This window comes from Cetorhinus maximus, chromosome 33, assembly GCF_964194155.1.
Source record: "Cetorhinus maximus chromosome 33, sCetMax3.hap1.1, whole genome shotgun sequence".
Taxonomy (NCBI): Eukaryota; Metazoa; Chordata; class Chondrichthyes; order Lamniformes; family Cetorhinidae; genus Cetorhinus; species Cetorhinus maximus.
The window spans coordinates 627468-648420 of record NC_135911.1 but is presented as its reverse complement, the minus strand read 5'-3'; the positions used below and the strand labels follow the sequence as shown (position 1 = coordinate 648420).

General features: G+C 49.8%; 1 protein-coding gene across 1 annotated transcript in view; it reads right to left on the bottom strand.

The window, feature by feature from the left end:
- LOC144671543 (glutamate receptor ionotropic, kainate 5-like) overlaps nt 1-20953 on the bottom strand; it is a 484710-nt gene that overhangs the window by 229406 nt on the left and 234351 nt on the right. The window contains exon 5 of the mRNA XM_078533496.1: nt 15576-15741. Within this exon, the coding sequence (XP_078389622.1) occupies nt 15576-15741 (166 nt within the window). The remainder of the gene's footprint in view (nt 1-15575; nt 15742-20953) is intronic.

Sequence of the window (20953 nt, the reverse complement as noted above, 5' to 3'; positions counted from 1 at the left end):
GTGGTTGACAGGGCCCTCAACCGTGTCCGGCCCATCTCCCCGCGCATCCACCCTCACACCTTCCTCTCCCTCCCATAAACATGATAGGGTCCCCCTTGTCCTCACTTATCACCCCACCAGCCTCCGCATTCAAAGGATTATACTCCGCCATTTCCGCCAACTCCAGCATGATGCCACCAACAAACTCATCTCCCCTTCACCCCCCCTGGCAGCATTCCACAGGGATCGTTCCCTCCGGGACACCCTGGTCCACTCCTCCATCACCCCCTACACCTCAACCCCCTCCCACATCACCATCCCATGCAACAGCAGAAGGCGCAACACCTGCCCCTTTACTTCCTCTCTCCTCACCGTCCAAGGGCTTAAACACTCCTTTCAAGTGAAGCAGCATTTCACTTGCACTTTCCTCAACTTAGTCGTCTGCATTCGTTGCTCCCAATTGGTTTCCTCTACATTGGAGAGACCAAACACAGACTGAGTGACCGCTTTGCGGAACACCTTCGGTCTGTCCGCAAGCATGACCCAGGCCTCCCTGTCGCTTGCTATTTCAACACTCCACCCTGCTCTCATGCCCACATGTCCGTCCTTGGCCTGCTGCATTGTTCCAGTGAAGCCCAACGCAAACTGGAGGAACAGCACCTCATCTTCCGACTAGGCACTTTACAGCCTTCCGGACTGAATATTGAGTTCAACAACTTCAGATCATGAACTCCCTCCTCCATCCCCACCCCCTTTCTGATCCCCTTTTTTTCTAATAATTTATATAGATTTTTCTTTTCCCACCTCTTTCCATTATTTTTAAATGTGTTTCCATCCATTGTTTTATGTCTACCTTTTAGCCTATTTCGATCCCTTCCCCCCACCCCACCCCCACTAGGGCTATCTGTACCTTGCTTGTCCTGCTTTCTACCCTTAATGTCACCATTAGCACATTCCTTAGATAATATCACCACCGTCAACACCTCTTTGTTCTTTTGTCTGTGACATCTTTTGGTTATCTCCACCTATCACTGGCCCTCTATCCAGTTCTACCTGTCCCAACCCCCTTAAACCAGCTGAAATTTCACCTCTTTTCTATTTTTCCTTAGTTCTGTTAAAGAGTCATACGGACTTGAAACGTTAACTGTGTTCCTCTCCGCAGATGCTGTCAGACCTGCTGAGTTTTTCCAGGTATTTTTGCTTTTGTTTTATTTATTCAGACTGTTAGTCATGAACTGAGATAGCATAACTCCCAGAAAGTGCACCAGCATCGCTACAGATGAAGCTTCACATCAAGATCCAAACTGCCTGCAGAGGCTAACACTGTCTAGAGAGACGAACACCGTATACAAATACCAACACCATCTACAGAGACCAACACTGTCCACAGAGACCAACACTGTCTATAGAGACCAACACTGTCTATAGAGACCAACACTGTCTACAGAGACCAACACTGTCCATAGAGACCGACACTCTCCACAGACACCAACACGCTCCACAGAGACCAACACTGTCCACAGAGACCAACACTGTCCACAGAGACCAACAGTGTCCATAGAGACCAACACCGTCTACAGAGACCAACACCGTCCACAGAGACCAACACCGTCCACAGAGACCAACACCGTCCACAGAGACCAACACTGTCCACAGAGACCAACACTGTCCATAGAGACCAACACTGTCCACAGAGACCAACACTGTCTACAGAGACCAACACTGTCCACAGAGACCAACACTGTCCACAGAGACCAACACTGTCTATAGAGACCAACACTGTCTATAGAGACCAACACTGTCTACAGAGACCAACACTGTCCATAGAGACCAACACTCTCCACAGACACCAACACGCTCCACAGAGACCAACACTGTCCACAGAGACCAACACTGTCCACAGAGACCAACACCGTCTACAGAGACCAACACCGTCCACAGAGACCAACACCGTCCACAGAGACCAACACCGTCCACAGAGACCAACACTGTCCACAGAGACCAACACTGTCCATAGAGACCAACACTGTCCACAGAGACCAACACTGTCTACAGAGACCAACACTGTCCACAGAGACCAACACCGTCCACAGAGACCAACACTGTCTATAGAGACCAACACTGTCTATAGAGACCAACACTGTCTACAGAGACCAACACTGTCCATAGAGACCAACACTCTCCACAGACACCAACACGCTCCACAGAGACCAACACTGTCCACAGAGACCAACACTGTCCACAGAGACCAACAGTGTCCATAGAGACCAACACCGTCTACAGAGCCCAACACCGTCCACAGAGACCAACACCGTCCACAGAGACCAACACCGTCCACAGAGACCAACACTGTCCACAGAGACCAACACTGTCCATAGAGACCAACACTGTCCACAGAGACCAACACTGTCTACAGAGACCAACACTGTCTACAGAGACCAACACTGTCCATAGAGACCAACACTGTCCACAGAGACCAACACCGTCTACAGAGACCAACACTGTCTACAGAGACCAACACCGTCCATAGGGAACAACACTGTCCATAGAAAACAACTCTTTCCACAGAGACCAACACTATCCACAGAGACAAACACTATCTACAGAGACCAACACTGTCTACAGAGAGCAACACCGTCTAAAGAGAACAACACTGTCTACAGAGACCAGCACCGTCTACTGAGACCAACACTGTCCACAGAGACCAATACTGTCTACAGAGAGCAACACCGTCTAAAGAGACCAACACTGTCCACAGAGACCAACACTGTCCACAGAGACCAATACTGTCTACAGAGAGCAACACCGTCTAAAGAGAACAACACTGTCTACAGAGACCAACACCGTCTACTGAGACCAACACTGTCCACAGAGACCAATACTGTCTACAGAGAGCAACACCGTCTAAAGAGACCAACACTGTCTACAGAGACCAACACCGTCCACAGAGACCAACACCGACTACAGAGACCAACACCGACTACAGAGACCAACACTGTCCACAGAGACGAACACTGTCCATAGAGACCAACACTGTCCACAGAGACCAGCACTGTCCACAGAGACCAACACTGTCTATAGAGACCAACACTGTCTATAGAGACCAACACTGTCCACAGAGACCAACACTGTCCACAGAGACCAACACTGTCCACAGAGACCAACACCGTCTACAGAGACCAACACCGTCCACAGAGACCAACACTGTCCACAGAGACCAACGTTGTCTACAGAGACCAACACTGTCCACAGAGACCATCACCGTCTCCAGAGACCAACACCGTCCATAGAGAACCACTCTGTCCACAGAGACCAACACTATCTACAGAGACCAAAACTCTCCACAGAGACCAACACTGTCCACAGAGACCAACACCGTCTACAGAGACCAACACCGTCCATAGAGAACCACTCTGTCCACAGAGACCAACACTATCTACAGAGACCAAAACTGTCCACAGAGACCAACACTGTCTATAGAGACCAACCCTGTCTATAGAGACCAACACTGTCTACAGAGACCAAAACCGTCTACAGAGACCAATACCGTCCACAGAGGCCAACACCGACTACAGAGACCAACACTGTCCACAGAGACGAACACTGTCCATAGAGACCAACACTGTCCACAGAGACCAACACTGTCCACAGAGACCAACACCGTCTACAGAGACCAACACTGTCCATGGAGACCAACACTGTCTACAGAGACCAACACTGTCCACAGAGACCAACACTGTCCGCAGAGACCAACACTGTCTATAGAGACCAACACTGTCCGCAGAGACCAACACTGTCCACAGAGACCAACACTGTCCATAGAGACCAACACTGTCTACAGAAACCAACACTGTCCACAGAGACCAACACTATCCATAGATACCAACACTGTCCATAGAGACCAACACTGTCTACAGAGACCAGCACCGTCTACTGAGACCAACCCTGTCCACAGAGACCAATACTGTCTACAGAGAGCAACACCGTCTAAAGAGACCAACACTGTCCACAGAGACCAACACTGTCCACAGAGACCAATACTGTCTACAGAGAGCAACACCGTCTAAAGAGACCAACACTGTCTACAGAGACCAACACCGTCCACAGAGACCAACACCGACTACAGAGACCAACACCGACTACAGAGACCAACACTGTCCACAGAGACGAACACTGTCCATAGAGACCAACACTGTCCAGAGAGACCAACACTGTCCACAGAGACCAACACTGTCTATAGAGACCAACACTGTCTATAGAGACCAACACTGTCCACAGAGACCAACACTGTCCACAGAGACCAACACTGTCTATAGAGACCAACACTGTCTATAGAGACCAACACTGTCCACAGAGACCAATACTGTCTACAGAGAGCAACACCGTCTAAAGAGACCAACACTGTCTACAGAGACCAACACCGTCCACAGAGACCAACACCGACTACAGAGACCAACACCGACTACAGAGACCAACACTGTCCACAGAGACGAACACTGTCCATAGAGACCAACACTGTCCACAGAGACCAACACTGTCCACAGAGACCAACACTGTCTATAGAGACCAACACTGTCCACAGAGACCAACACTGTCCACAGAGACCAACACTGTCCACAGAGACCAACACCGTCTACAGAGACCAACACCGTCCACAGAGACCAACACTGTCCACAGAGACCAACGTTGTCTACAGAGACCAACACTGTCCACAGAGACCATCACCGTCTCCAGAGACCAACACCGTCCATAGAGAACCATTCTGTCCACAGAGACCAACACTATCTACAGAGACCAAAACTCTCCACAGAGACCAACACTGTCCACAGAGACCAACACCGTCTACAGAGACCAACACCGTCCATAGAGAACCACTCTGTCCACAGAGACCAACACTATCTACAGAGACCAAAACTGTCCACAGAGACCAACACTGTCTATAGAGACCAACCCTGTCTATAGAGACCAACACTGTCTACAGAGACCAAAACCGTCTACAGAGACCAATACCGTCCACAGAGGCCAACACCGACTACAGAGACCAACACTGTCCACAGAGACGAACACTGTCCATAGAGACCAACACTGTCCACAGAGACCAACACTGTCCACAGAGACCAACACCGTCTACAGAGACCAACACTGTCCATGGAGACCAACACTGTCTACAGAGACCAACACTGTCCACAGAGACCAACACTGTCCGCAGAGACCAACACTGTCTATAGAGACCAACACTGTCCGCAGAGACCAACACTGTCCACAGAGACCAACACTGTCCATAGAGACCAACACTGTCTACAGAAACCAACACTGTCCACAGAGACCAACACTATCCATAGATACCAACACTGTCCATAGAGACCAACACTGTCTACAGAGACCAGCACTGTCCATAGAGACGAACACTGTCTACGGAGACCAACACTGTCCATAGAAACCTACACTGTCCACAGAGACCAACACTGTCTACAGAGACCAACACGGTCTACGCAGACCAACACTGCCCACAGAGCCAAACATTGTCTATAGAGACCAACACTGTCTATGCAGACCAACACTCTATAAGGAGACCAGCACTGTCCATAGACTAACGTGGTCTAAATATACCACTGTTACACATAGCAATGTGAAATAAAGGCTGCTTTTTACAGTCAGCAATGTCTCCAGAGCTCACACGTCACACTCACTCTGTAAAGACAGAATCTGTGAAGGTGTTGAAACAGCGAGAGTAATGTGGAGACTGTGGTCCCACGTGTGTGGATGATGTTGCTGATGGGGAGCATGTAGATGAAGGAGGAGTATGGGGTCAGGAATGAAAGTTTTAAATGGATAAAGTGCTTTTCAAGGCTGTTAGACATTTCAAAGTGCATTCCAGCCAATCGAGCACTATTGAAATGTTGTCACTGTTGTAAATCTAGGAAATGCAGGAGCCAATTTGCGCACAGCAAACTCCCACAAACAACAGTGTGATGATCACAAGATTGTTTTATTTCTCGTGTCACTTGAGGGATAAATATTCGACAGGGCGTCAGGAATACCTCCCCTGCTCTTCTTTAAATAGCACCAGAGGGTTTTATACATCCAGCCAAGAAGGCACTTTATCATCTCATCTAAAAGACAGCACCTCTGACAGTGCAGCACTCCCTCAGTACCGCACTGGAGTGTCGTGCCCTGGAGTGGGACTGAGTCCAGAACCTTTTGACCAAGGGCACGAAGGCTTCCCACTGAGCCAGGCCCGACACTCAGAGAATTGTTTCTCAGGGGGCTCCAGAGACGAGAGGGCAGGGAGTGAAGCCATTGCTGCTGATGCTCCGGCCGTGATTCAGATGGACGCAGTTGGACTCAGGCCCATCCATCTTGACAATGGAGAGGAGATTGATGCAGTCCAACCAAGTCAAAGGCTGCAAATAGGCCACAAAGGAACAGGAGTGAGAGGTCACCATGGTCACAGGCACACATGGTATCACCTGTGTGATTCAGAACTTAAAACACTAAGAAACTGGAGTAAGGACTTGGGCCATAAGGCTCCTCAAGCCTGCTGTGCCATTCACTAAGAGTGTGGTTGAATTTCTACATTGTTTCTTTCATGGGATGTGGGCGTCGCTAGCTGGGACCAGCATTTGTTGCCCATCCCTTATTGCCCCTTGAGAAGGTGGTGGTGAGCTGCCTTCTTGAACCGCTGCAGTCCATGTGGTGTAGGTACACCCACAGTGCTGTTAGGGAGGGGGTTCCAGGATTTTGACCCAGCGACAGTGAAGGAACGGCCGATATATTTCCAAGTCAGGATGGTGAGTGACTTGGAGGGGAACTTCCAGGTGGTGGTGTTCCCCATGTGTCTGCTGCCCTTGTCCTTCTAGATGGTAGTGGTCGTGGGTTTGGAAGGTGCTGTCGAAGGAGCCTTGTTGAGTTCCTGCAGTGCATCTGGTAGATGGTACACACACTGCTGCTACTGTGCGTCGGTGGTGGAGGGAGTGAATGCTTGTGGATGTGGTGCCGATCAAGCGGGGCTGCTTTGTCCCGGACGGTGTCCAGTTATTCACTCAGATGCTTCTGAATCTTTGGAATTTTGCCCACCACCAGCACCCTCTGGAGGGCTGTGGATACTCAAAATGTTGAAGGCTGGTCGCTAAAGGAACCAGGAGGTGTGGGTTCGGACAGAAAGGCCAGCTGATGTCCATTGCCCGCTGTACGCCCAGGGATTACCTCCGTGCTGTGAGAAGGGAGGAGACCTGATTGGAGCCATGCCAGGAAAGGCAGCCATCAGCTTGAGTGGCAACAGCACATTCACGGACTAAAGGCAGGAAAGACAATTGGAGAAGGGGCTGGGAGTCTGCAATGACAGAGGGAACCAGGGTGGATCTTCAGGAGCCGCTGTATTGACAGGGAAGGCGACAGTAGCTGAAGACAAGGGAAGTTGGTTCGAGAACAGTTTGGTGGGAACGGCTTTTGAGGGCAGAGGGAGCATGTGTGAGGGAGAAGGTGAATGCAGAGGCAGCACGAAGTAGAAACCAGGGAGTGGTGTGAGTGTGGAGCTGAGACGGGCTGGGACAGATATACCAGAAAACAAAGCGCTGATCAGCACAGCAGACATTCTGCGGCTGGTCTTATCTTAGTGAGAAATAAGTCCAGGAGCCCCCCCACCAACACACACAGTGTTGGAAATGAGAGCAGAGGGGGCAGGGGACAAGGGTTTAAGAAGATGATTGGTAGCTGAGAAAAAGAGTTGGGGGTCAGAGAGGGAGGGAGCCTAAGGGTAAACTGTGCCAGAGATTCACAGATACAGAGCCAGAGAGAGAGAGAGGGGGAGAAAGAGAGAGAGAGAGAGCCAGAGGGGTGTTGTAAAATGCCATTAAGGGGTATCTGCATGACATCACTCGAAGGGAAACATGTCATGTGATCCAGTCTTAGTTTCACTTTTGCTTTGAGCAGAGCACACACGCACACACAGCTCTGGTGTCTTTAAGCTTTATAGCTATATATAAAACGGTTCTCATGTGCCTAAGTCTTAATAATGAATCCACAACATGTTTACCAAATCCCTTATGAGCGATGTGCCTTGACCAGTAAATAAGCCCAAGGTATTATATCATTATAATCACTCGACATGGTGATCAGTGGTGGTAAGACAGGCGGCAGCGAGATTAAGCACAGGTACGACATGGTGAGCAGCCTTGGATCGTGCTCCATGGCCTGAGACGACCCTTGACCTGTAGGTCAGGCAGCAATGGAGGTTGTAGCGTCGGAGAGTGCTGGAAAACACACAGCGCGCTGACTGCGAAGACACATCATCGAGCCCGTGCGCCAGTAAAGAGCTGGGAAGCGGACGGAGAGATGGTGGTGAGATTTCAGCGCACGGCCTGTTCAGGTCAGGGGGTGGGACAGAGAGGACCAGCGCCGGGTTAACTCAGTCAGGGAAGGTGGGCCGGATCGATTGTGAGCGAGGGAGAGTCAAGCCCAAAACAAAAACCACACAGAACCGTCATGAAATCGGACCGGAGGAGGTCGTGATTATAGTGGGAGAGTTTCAGGAGTTTCTGAACAATAAATTGAATCAAAAAGCAAAGAAGCTATCACTCCCTGCGTTCCCACCGCCATAACTTGTCTTGGTGGGTGGAGTTTTGTAAGAGCTTGCTAAAGTACCTACAGCAGCATTCCATCCCAGGCACTACAGACGGAGGAAGGTCAAAGGGATATTGTCAGAATGTTCACAAAATTCCCCAGATTGAATTGGGAGGCCTGCTATCCAAATTCAGAATGTTTAACCAGCATACAGGGCTGTGGTTTCTTGATTTAGGTGTGTCTGAACCAGACAATTCACCTGCCAATTGGGAATGAAAGTCTACACCAGCTGAACATGTCAGGGTCAACAGCTGAATAGCTAAGGGATCCCCAAAAGATCTGGACGACATTGGAAGTCTGGTTCAGAATCAGGTTAAATTTCTGCATTCATAGAGTTCATGTTATTCCAACAACAGCCGACAGAATCCATAGACCACTTCGTGAGCAGACGCAGGGGAAAGGGGACGCACTGTGAGTTTTCAAACACAGAGCTAGCAGGCAGGGTTGTTGAAGTTGGTGATCGCACCCACTCCCATTGGAAGCGTCCCAGAAAGATCTGCTCGTCAAACCCAAAACATGTCACATGGAAGAGCGACTCAAGGATGGACGTAAGTAGGAAGTGATCCTCGGAGGTCGCTGAAGCTCACAGGTACAACGCCAATTGTTGACGCGCTCACTCGAACGTCCAAACCTAGCGAGACGTGTGTGGAAGGCGTGGCCTTCTGCAGGCGCCAAGGAAATGCCCAGCTTTCCACCAATCCTGCAAGGCTTGTGCCAGGAAGGGCCATTGGCAGCGGCAGGGCTCTAGGGCAAAGCCTGATGCAGCTACAAAGAGCCGTGCGCTGATCCCAACAGACCGTACACAACGGGGAACCTCCAAACAATAAGAACGACCATCCGGTATCCCATCAGGAACATATACTTGTGGTGACTGACAAACCAGGAAATGGCGATGATGTGTACAATGAGATACAGAGCACTGAGCACATGGCTCACACCATCAATTTTGTGAAAAATATAGACTTCATCACACTGCCCAAAGTGTCTCCCAAGATTCAAGCCGTCTGCCCTGAGAAGACCATAAGACATAGGAGCAGAAATTAGGCCATCGAGTCTGCTCCGCCATTCAATCACGGCTGATAAGTTTCTCAACCCCATTCTCCCGCCTTCTCCCCATAACCTTTGATCCCCTTACCAATCAAGAACCTATCTATCTCGGTCTTAAATACACTCAATGACCTGGCCTCCACAGCCTTCTGTGGCAATGAATTCCATAGATTCACCACTCTCTCTGGCTAAAGAAGTTTCTCCTCATCTCTGTTCTAAAAGGTCTTCCCTTTACTCTGAGGCTGTGCCCTCGGGTGAAGAAAGCTGGTAACTATTCATTATTGGCCAAGGTTCACACAGTGGCAAGTGCCAACATGCTGCCCTTGTGATTTCTAAAATAAATGTATCCACAGACATAGAGGGTCATGGTGGAACCTGCTGCTGTGAAACTTCCAGTGTACAATGGTTCACTAATTCCAGGATCCATAGTCCTGGAGTGCAAGTACAATCAATCCTCCTGGGTGTTACAGATGTTCTATATCGTGGAAATTAAAAGCCCAGCAATTGGAGGTCCACTATCATGTCATGACCTCACACTAGTAACAATCCACGGAATTAGTCAGACATCACAAGGCAGATCAACCTCAGAAACTACTCCTATCCTCAGACCTAACAGCGAAATATTCAGAATGTTTTGACAAATTTGCAGTTTCAGGGGAGATTTGCAGGAGAATGCAAGTCTGTCAATTGATCCACCATGTAAATGCCGCATCCGCAGACAAGGAAACTTGAAGGTCGAACGAGACAAAATGGAGAAAGACAGCGTTGTTGGAAGGGTAAAGGAGTGCACGGATTGGTGTAGCTCCATCACTTGAAGAAGGATGGATTGGGACTAGGCCTGGATCCACAAGGTTTCAACGCGGCTTTGAAATGTTGTCCTTTCAAAATACCCACATTGGAAGAGTTAAATCCGAGATTTGCAGGTGCAAAATCCTTCTTGAAGCTTGATGCCAAGCATGGCTACTGGTCAGTACATCTCTTGGAGATGTCCCAAGAGCTGAATACATTTCATATCCAATTCAGATGGTACTGTTTTCAATGGCTTCCTTTCAGGCTATCTGTTAGCCAGGATGTCTTTCAGCCTCACATCGATCGCATTATATGCCGCAGTACTAGGATGCACCTGTATTGCAGAAGACATTGCCACTGTGGGAAGAATAAAGCAAGAACATGGCCACAATCTGCACTTATTGATGCAAGTGGTACATCATGAAGGATGGGTGTTCAACAGTCTGAAATGTGACATCAATGCGCAACAGATTGATTTCTTCAGTTCTATTTATTTCAGTGCTGGCACACGTCCCAATCCAAGCAAAATGGAGGATATTAAAGTCAGGCCGAAGCCTCGAGGACAATCTTCGAAGATGTCCGGTTCTCTTTAATTCCTTGTCTCTGCACAATTCCCAATTTCATTCAAAACTCATCATCGCAGAGGGAGCTGTTGAGGAAGGATGTGACTTTCCTTTGATACGAAGGCCACCAATAGCTCTTCGAAACGCTGAAACAGTCTCTATCAGAATCATCACCATTGCAATTTTACAATCCTAGGGAGACGACTACCCTGGAGACAGGTGCCTCACAGGAAGGTCTGGGAGCAGACAGGCTACAAAAAGACAATCCGATTTCCTTTGTTTCGAAACCTCTGTCTGTAACGCAATCCGACTACTCTAACATCGAGTGGGGAACATTAGCGGCCGTGTTTAGAACCATACGATTTCATAACTATCGACTGGGCAAAAGATTTGTGGTAGGGACCGACCAACAACCACTGGAGATGATTTGGTGAAAACCATCGAGCAGTGCGCTGCCAAGATTGCAACACCTCTCGATGAATATTCGCGGTTATGGCTGTGAGATTAGGGACAAGCCCAGTCACTTGATGATCGCGTCGGATACCTTTTGAAGATTGCATAGCTCAGGGAAAGCTTGTATCTTAGAAACAAGTTGGCTTCACTGACATCGGACCTGAAGATGTTCTCCAAATCGATCGGGGACATTTTACACGAGAAGAAACAATGAAAAATTCTACACCACAGGAGCTGGAAAACCATCAACAAAGGGTGGCGTGAATCAATTCAGCATGTCCACCCACAAGCGAGACCATTTTGGCCTCAGAGCCATCGAACCACCAGAAACATTACAGTGCAGAAAGAGGCCATTCTTCCCATCGTGTCTATTCTGGCAAGAAAAGAGAAGAAACTGGCCACTCACTTCTCATCCCACTTTCCAGTTCCTGGTCCGTATCCTGGCAGGTCCCAGATCTTCAGCTCCAGATCCAGGTTCTGTTTAAATGGGTCGAGCATTTCAGCCTCAACCACCAACTTAGGCAGCGAATTCCAGACACCCACCACCCTCTGGGGGAACAGGTTTCTCCTCGTGTCCCCTCTAATCCTTCCACCAATCCCCTTAAATCTGGAAATTGACCTCTCTGCTGGGAGAAACAGGTCTTTCCTATCCAGGCTCCTCATAATTTTGTCCACCTCAATAAGGTCACCCCCTCAGCCTCCTCTGTTCCAAGGAAAACAACCCCAGCCTATACCGATCTCTCCTCATCGCTGCAATTTTCCAGACCTGGCAACATCCTTGTAAATCTCCTCCCCACTCTCTCCAGAGCAATGATGTCCTTCCTGTAATGTGGTGACCAGAACTGTACGCAGAATTCCAGCTGTGGCCTAACCAGCGTTTTGTACAGTCCCAGAATTACATCCCTGCTTTTGTATTCAAACCTCACCCAATAAAGGAAAACATTCCTTATGCTTTCTTTACCACCTTATCCACCTGTCCTGCCACCTTCAGAGACCTGTGGACATGCGCTCCAATGTCTCTCACTCCCTCAACGCCTCTCAACATCCTGCTGTTTATTGAGTATTTCCCAGCTTTGTTTGCCCTCCCCAAATGCATTACCTCAGGCTTTTCCGGACTGAATTCCATTTGCCGCTTCTTTGCTCACTCAGCCAAACCATTTACATCGTTCTGGAGACGACAGCTATCTTCTTCACTATCCACAACGTGGCCATTTCTTGTGTCATCCGCAATTTTTCCAACAACATCCCCCACATCGGGGCGATCCAGGCATCTCCCAGGGACTCATTTTTAAAGGCAGGCAAATCATCGCACCAAAATCTCTGTGACCTGATACTCTTCAACCACTTCATCGCTCACACGTGGGCAGAGATCAGACCGGAGGACTCACAAGAGTATATTGGCCGGGTATGTACAATGACATTGAAGTCATCGACAAAAAATGCGAGACATGTCAAGGGCTTATGCCAAGTCAGCACAGAGCACCACTGATTCCACATGTAGTTCATACCCATCCTTGGTCCAAAATTGCATCCGGCCTATTTCATGTGCATGGCACTGACTTCAGCCCCATCTTCAACAACTTTACCAAGTACCCCATTATTCGACAATTACACTACACATCAAGCGCAGTTGTCATGCACACTCTAAGTGTTATTTTCAGTTTATCTGGTGTGCCTTGAGAGGTCATTACAGATAACGGTCCACAATTTATTGGTAAGCCATTTCAGGATATGTGTGAGAAGTGGAATATCAATCACACTACTTCTTCTACTCATTACCCTAGACCTAATGGCTTAGCTGAACGAATGATTCACACGGTGAGATCATGACTGTGAGCTACTGGAGGTGTAGACAATTCTCAAATGTAGACAGACCAAGGCAAGGTCAACACGTTACAATGTTAGAACTGAGAGTGACACCTTTAAGTGTAACTCACCAGCAAAGCTCATGTTCAGCAGGCTAATGTGTACCATTTTACCCACTCGTACCCCTTCTACTCTGTCAGGAACTAGTGAGCAACTTGTAAAACGACAAGAGAAGATGACCATTGCACATGATAAAAATGCAGGTACAGAACTACCAAGTTTGCAGTTGAGACATAAAGTTGCATCCAGGATCCCACAGAAGGTATGTGGCAACCAACCGAGGTAACAAGGATTTGTTCGGAATGAAGGTCCTATGAAGTCATTACACACAAAGGTACAACAGTGAGGCATAACCGAGGACAAATCAGGTTCGCTCCAACTCCTCAATCACCTACTGCATCGAGGGCAAGATCCCAATTACAGCCAGGAACAAGATCCAAGAACGACAATCCCACAGATCACTGTGAGCAATTAAATGAACCTCCAGACAAGATTACCATCACAAGATCTGGGTGTTACATTTTAGAAATTCATAGATTCCTCAGTTCTACACAAATATTTAATGGTAACTAAACATGAATGTGTATTGTCAATAGTTATACTTCTTTGGAAGGTAGAAGAGTATCTTTAAAAAGAAAGGGGGACATTGGAATATACCTTTAAGGGATATAAGCATGACATCACTCGAAGGGAAATATGTCACGTGATCCAGTCTTAGTTTCACTTTTGCTTTGAGCAGGGCACACACGCACAGCTCTGATGTCTCCCAGCTTTATCCCAATGTATAACTATTCTCATGCGCCTAGTCTCAATAATGAACACACGACGTCTTTACCCAATCTCTCATGAGCGATTGGTACCTTGTGTCTTGTGCAGTAAATAAGCCCAAGGTATTAAATCATTACTTTATCATGACAAAGGAGTTCGAAAGAGAGAGAGAGAGAGAAAGAGAGAGACTGATGGGGATCAGTGCAAACACGTTAAGGGAAAGGGAAAGAAAGAAATGAAGAAAGTAAAAGAGAGAAAGGGAAATCGCGTCAGAGAGAAGAGCAGAACTTCAAAGTGGGCATTGCAAGAGAACAAGTGGCAGTGAATGAGGCACTAGCCCTGACAAAAGATCATCTCAGCTGAAATATTAACTCTGTTTCGCTGTCCACATACACTGCCTGACCTGTTGAGTATTTCCAGCATTTTTTCACGTAAGCACCAACCTGTTTGGTGGTCATGAACACCATCCATGGCTACCCAGGGCTGGGGTGGGACTTCAACCCAGAACTTCTGGCTCAGAGCCAGGGACACTACCCACTGCACCACAAGATGCAGGAAGGGATTAGGCACATTGATAACTGTGGAGGGGGCAAAGGTTTGTCAGTCAGGCATTAGAAAGCACCATTGTAAATGACTTGAGAGAGAGAATAGAGTTCAGAGAGTGTTCACTCAACTGATTCCAGCAATGAAGGGGTTTGTCTTATGAGGAAAAGGTTGAGCAGGTTGGGCCTGTACTCATTGGAGTTTAGAAGATTGAGAGATGATCTTATTGAAACATATCAGATCCTGAGGGGACTTGACAGGGTGGAGGCTGAGGGGATGTTTTCTCCTCCTAGAACCAGGGGGGCACAGTTTAAAAATAAGGGGTCTCTTACTTAAGATGGAGATGAGAAGAATTCTTTCTCCCTCAGAGCGATGGGAATCTTGGGAACTCTCTTCCCTAGAGAGCAGTAGAGACTGGGTCAGTGAATATTTTTAAGGCAGAGGTAGATAGATTCTTGACTAACAAGGGAGTCAAAGGTTAAGGGGGGGTGGGTGGGAATGTACAGTTGAGGTCACAGTCAGATCAGCCATGCTCTTACTGAATGGCGGAGCAGGCTCGAGGGGCCGAATGGCCTCCTTCTGCTCCTAATTCATATGTTCGTAGTTTATTTCAGGGGTAGACAGAGGGATGGAAAGGGAGAGGCTGGTGAGAGATAAGTGGATATGATCAGAGTTGGAATATTCTGTGCTCAACACTGAGCGAGAGAGAGGGAGGCCTGGGGGGGAGAGATGGGTAGCTGTGAATGTAGGCCTGGAAGTTTCTAGGAGGGAGAGGTTTCGGGGTAAACGAAGAGAGTGAGCTGAGTGGAGAGGCAATCAGATGTCCGGAGATGTAGATTGAAAACGCCGAAGGAGAGAATGACCAGGAGTGTGGAGGATGATGAGGTGTTAGTTTGTGGTCTATAGTGAGTGATCACACACAGACGCAGCACTCTGTGTCCTTACATTCAGCCTTGGCACAGACGAGGCTACTGGAGGGGCAGTTAGAGAACTTTAGAATACTGCCCACAGCCAGGCTAATGTCTTCGTTACTTGGGTATAAGCTGATAGAAGCAAATCTCAGGTACTGTAATTTTGGCGTCTCCTCTGGACCAACCTTAATGTGGGGAATCTAGACATGAGAAAGAAGGAGAGTAATATTAGAGAGAGTCACCATCACACCCAACACAAAGCGACACCATCAGCATTAAACCATCACAACATCGAACCAAAGCCCAATCCTCAACATAACCATCAAACCTTCCCCAACACTCAATCCAAATCCATAATCTCCACTTCATCGGAACATCGTTCACTCGCATACATCACCCTCACCCTCACCCTATCCCAGAAACACACCCTCACCCTATCCCAGAAATACCTCCTCACCCTCACCCTATCCCAGAAACACACCCTCACCCTATCCCAGAAATACCTCCTCACCCTCACCCTATCCCAGAAACACACCCTCACCCTCACCCTATCCCAGAAACACACACTCACCTACCCCAGAAACACACCCTCACCCTCACCCTATCCCAGAAACACACCCTCACCCTATCCCAGAAACACACCCTCACCCTCACCCTATCCCAGAAACACACCCACACCCTCACCCTATCCCAGAAACACACCCTCACCCTCACCCTATCCCAGAAACACACCCTCACCCTCACCCGATCCCAGAAACACATCCTCACCCTCACCCTATCCCAGAAACACACCCTCACCCTCACCCTATCCCAGAAACAGACCCTCACCCTCACCCTATCGCAGAAACAAACCCTCACCCTCACCCTATCCCAGAAACACACCCTCACCCAATCCCAGAAACACGCCCTCACCCTCATCGTATCCAGGAAACACACCCTCACCCTATCCCAGAAACACACCCTCGCCCTCACCCTATCCGAGAAACTCCTCCTCACCCTCACCCTATCCCAGAAACACACCCTCACCCAATCCCAGAAACACGCCCTCACCCTCATCGTATCCAGGAAACACACCCTCACCCTATCCCAGAAACACACCCTCGCCCTCACCCTATCCGAGAAACTCCTCCTCACCCTCACCCTATCCCAGAAACACACCCTCACCCTCACCCTATCCCAGAAACACACCCTCACCATCACCCTATCCCAGAAACACCTCCTCACCCTCACCCTTTCCCAGAAACACCCCCTCAGCCTCACCCTATCCCAGAAACACCCCCTCACCCTCACCCTATCCCAGAAAGACACCCTCACCCTCACCCAATCCCAGAAAGACACCCTCACACTCACCCTATCCCACAAACACCCCCTCACCCTCACCCTATCCCAGAAACACACCCTCACCCTCACCCTATCTCAGAAACACTCCCTCACCCTCACCCTGTCCCAGAAAAACCTCATCACACTCACCCTATCCCAGAAACACACCCTCACCCTCACCCTATCCCAGAAACACACCCTCACCCTCACCCTATCCCAGAAACCCACCCTCACCCTATCCCAGAAACACCTCCTCACCCTCACCCTATCCCAGAAACACACCCTCAACCTCACCCTATCCCAGAAACACCTCCTCACCCTCACCCTATCCCAGAAACACACCCTCACCCTCACCCTATCCCAGAAACTCACCCTCACCCTCACCCTATCCCAGAAACTCACCCTCACCCTCACCCTATCCCAGAAACACACCCTCACCCTCACCCTATCCCAGAAACACACCCTCACCCTCACCCTATTCCAGAAGCTCACCCTCACCCTCTCCCTATCCCAGAAATACCTCCTCACCCTCACCCTATCCCAGAAACACACCCTCACCCTCACCCTATCCCAGAAACACACCCTCACCATATCCCAGAAACACCCCCTAACCCTCACCCTATCCCAGAAACACCCCCTAACCCTCACCCTATCCCAGAAACACCTCCTCACCCTCACCCTATCCCAGAAACATATCCTCACCCTCACCCTATCCCAGAAACACCTCCTCACCCTCACCCTATCCCAGAAACACACCCTCACCCTCACCCTATCCCAGAAACTCACCCTGACCCTCACCCTATCCCAGAAACACACACTCACCCTATCCCAGAAACACACACTCATCCTCACCCTATCCCAAAAACACACCCTCACCCTCACCCAATCCCAGAAACAGCTCCTCACCCTCACCCTATCCCAGAAACACACCCTCACCCTCACCCTATCCCAGAAACTCACCCTCAGCCTCACCCTATCCCAGAAACACACCCTCACCCTATCCCAGAAACACACCCTCACCCTCACCCTATCCCAAAAACACACCCTCACCCTCACCCAATCCCAGAAACACCTCCTCACCCTCACCCTATCCCAGAAACACACCCTCACCCTCTCCCTATCCCAGAAACACGTCCTCTCCCTCACCCTATCCCAGAAATACCTCCTCACCCTTACCCTATCCCAGAAACACACCCTCACCCTCACCCTATCCCAGAAACACCCCCTCACCCTCACCCTATCCCAGAAACACCCCCTCACCCTCACCCTATCCCAGAAACACCCCCTCACCCTCACCCTATCCCAGAAACACACCCTCACCCTCACCCTATCCCAGAAACACACCCTCACCCTCACTCTATCCCAGAAACACACCCTCACCCTCACCCTATCCCAGAACCACACCCTCACCCGCACCCAATTCCACAAACACACCCTCACCCTCACCCTAGCCCAGAAACACACCCTCACCCTTACCCTATCCCAGAAACACACTCTCACCCTCACCCTAGCCCAGAAACACACCCTCACCCTCACCCTATCCCAGAAACACACCCTCACCCTCTCCCCATCCCAGACACACACCCTCACCCTCACCCTATGCCAGAAAAACACCCTCACCCTCACCCTATCTCAAAAACACACCCTCACCCTCACCCTATCCCAGAAACACACCCTCACCCTCACCCTATCCCTGAAACACTCCCTCACCCTCACCCTATCCCAGAAACACCTCCTCACCCTCACCCTATCCCAGAAACACACCCTCACCCTATCCCAGAAACAAATCCTCACCCTATCCCAGAAACACACCCTCACCCTAACCCAGAAACACTCCCTCACCCTCACCCTATCCCAGAAACACACCCTCACCCTCACCCTATCCCAGAAACACACCCTCACCCTGACCCTATCCCAGAAACACCTCCTCACCCTCACCCTATCCCAGAAACACACCCTCACCCTCACCATATCCCAGAAACACCTCCTCACCCTCACCCTATCCCAGAAACACACCCTCACCCTCACCCTATCCCAGAAACTCCCCCTCACCCTCACCCTATCCCAGAAACACACCCTCACCCTATCCCAGAAACACCTCCTCACCCTCACCCTATCCCAGAAACACACCCTCACCCTCACCCTATCCCAGAAACACACCCTCACCCTCACCCTATCCCAGAAACAACCCCTCACCCTCACCCTAACACAGAAACACCCCCTCACCCTCATCCTATCCCAGAAACACACCCTCACCCTATCCCAGAAACACCTCCTCACCCTCACCCTATCCCAGAAACACACCCTCATCCTCACCCTATCCCAGAAACACACCCTCACCCACACCCTATCCCAAAACAACCCCTCACCCTCACCCTAACACAGAAACACCCCCTCACCCTCACCCTATCCCAGAAACACACCCTCACCCTATCCCAGAAACACACCCTCACCCTCGCCCTATTCCAGAAACACACCCTCACCCTCACCGTATCCCAGAAACACACCCTCACCCTCACCCTATCCCAGAAACACACCCTCACCGTACCCCAGAAACACACCCTCACCCTCACCCTATCCCAGAAACACACCCTCACCCTCACCCTATCCCAGAAACACACCCTCACCCTCACCGTACCCCAGAAACACACCCTCACCCTCACCCTATCCCAGAAACACACCCTCACCTTCACCTTATCCCACAAACACACCCTTATCCTCACCCTCAACCTATCACAGGAGCACCCGCTCATCCCCAGCCTCATACTATTCCACTCCCGAAGCCAAACACCTCTCCTTTCCCCTCACTCTCAAGCTCAACCCATCTCAAACCTACACCATCCCCCTCACATTAACCCTCACTTCTACTCCTCACCGTCACCATGGGAGGTGGGTCTGGGATTGGTTGGGAAGGGATGCGGGTGGGCAGGAATGGGGTCGGATGGGTGTGTGGGCCTTGGGCTGGTGTGAGGCGTTGGGTGGTGGGGCAGGCTGAGGTGAGGGGGGATAAAATGGGCGGGATGAGGGGTGGTGCGGGTTTGGATGGGGTGGGATGTGGTTGTGTGGGACGAGGTGGGATCGGTTGGGGTAGGAAGGGATTGTTTAGGATAGGATGGGATTGGTTTGGATGGGGCAGGATCAAACATCTTCACCAACATGATTTTAACATCCTAATGTGAGAATAAGGATATGAGTGTTAAAGCAGACCACAGACTCTCTCCCTACACTCCTCATGTTAGTTATCATTCCCAAGGAGAGACTTGTCTCAGGGGCAAGTCGAGTAAAGGGTCATGGATTTTAGGGTCGTTGATTATAGGGACATTGGTTAAAGGTCATTTGATTTTGGGTCGCTGATTTTTTATTATTCATTTTTTATGGGATGTGGGCGTCGCTGGCTGGGCCCAGCATTTATTGCCCATCCCTAATTGCCCCTTGAGAAGGTGGTGGTGAGCTGCCTTCTTGAACCGCTGCAGTCCATGTGGTGTAGGTACACCCACTGTGCTGTTAGGGAGGGAGTTCCAGGATTTTGACCCAGCGACAGTGAAGGAACGGCCGATATATTTACAAGTCAGGATGGTGAGTGGCTTGGAGGGGAACTTCCAGGTGGTGGTGTTCCCCATGTGTCTGCTGCCCTTGTCCTTCTAGATGGTAGTGGTTGTGGGTTTGGAAGGTGCTGTCTAAGGAGCCTTGGTGAGTTGCTGCAGTGCATCTTGTAGATGGTACACACTGCTGCTACTGTGCGTCGGTGGTGGAGGGAGTGAATGTTTGTGGATGTGGTGCCAATCAATCGGGCTGCTTTGTCCTGGATGGTGTCGAGCTTCTTGAGTGTTGTGGGAGCTGCACTCATCCAGGCAAGTGGAGAGTATTCCATCACACTCCTGACTTGTACCTTGAAGATGGTGGACAGGCTTTGGGGAGTCAGGAGGTGAGTTACTCTCCGCAGGATTCTCAGGCTCTGACCTGCTTTTGTAGCCACAGTATTTATATGGCTGGTCCGGTTCAGTTTCTGGTCAATGGTAACCCTCAGGATGTTGATAGTGGGGGATTCAGTGATGGTAATACCATTGAATGTCAAGGGGTGATGGTTAGATT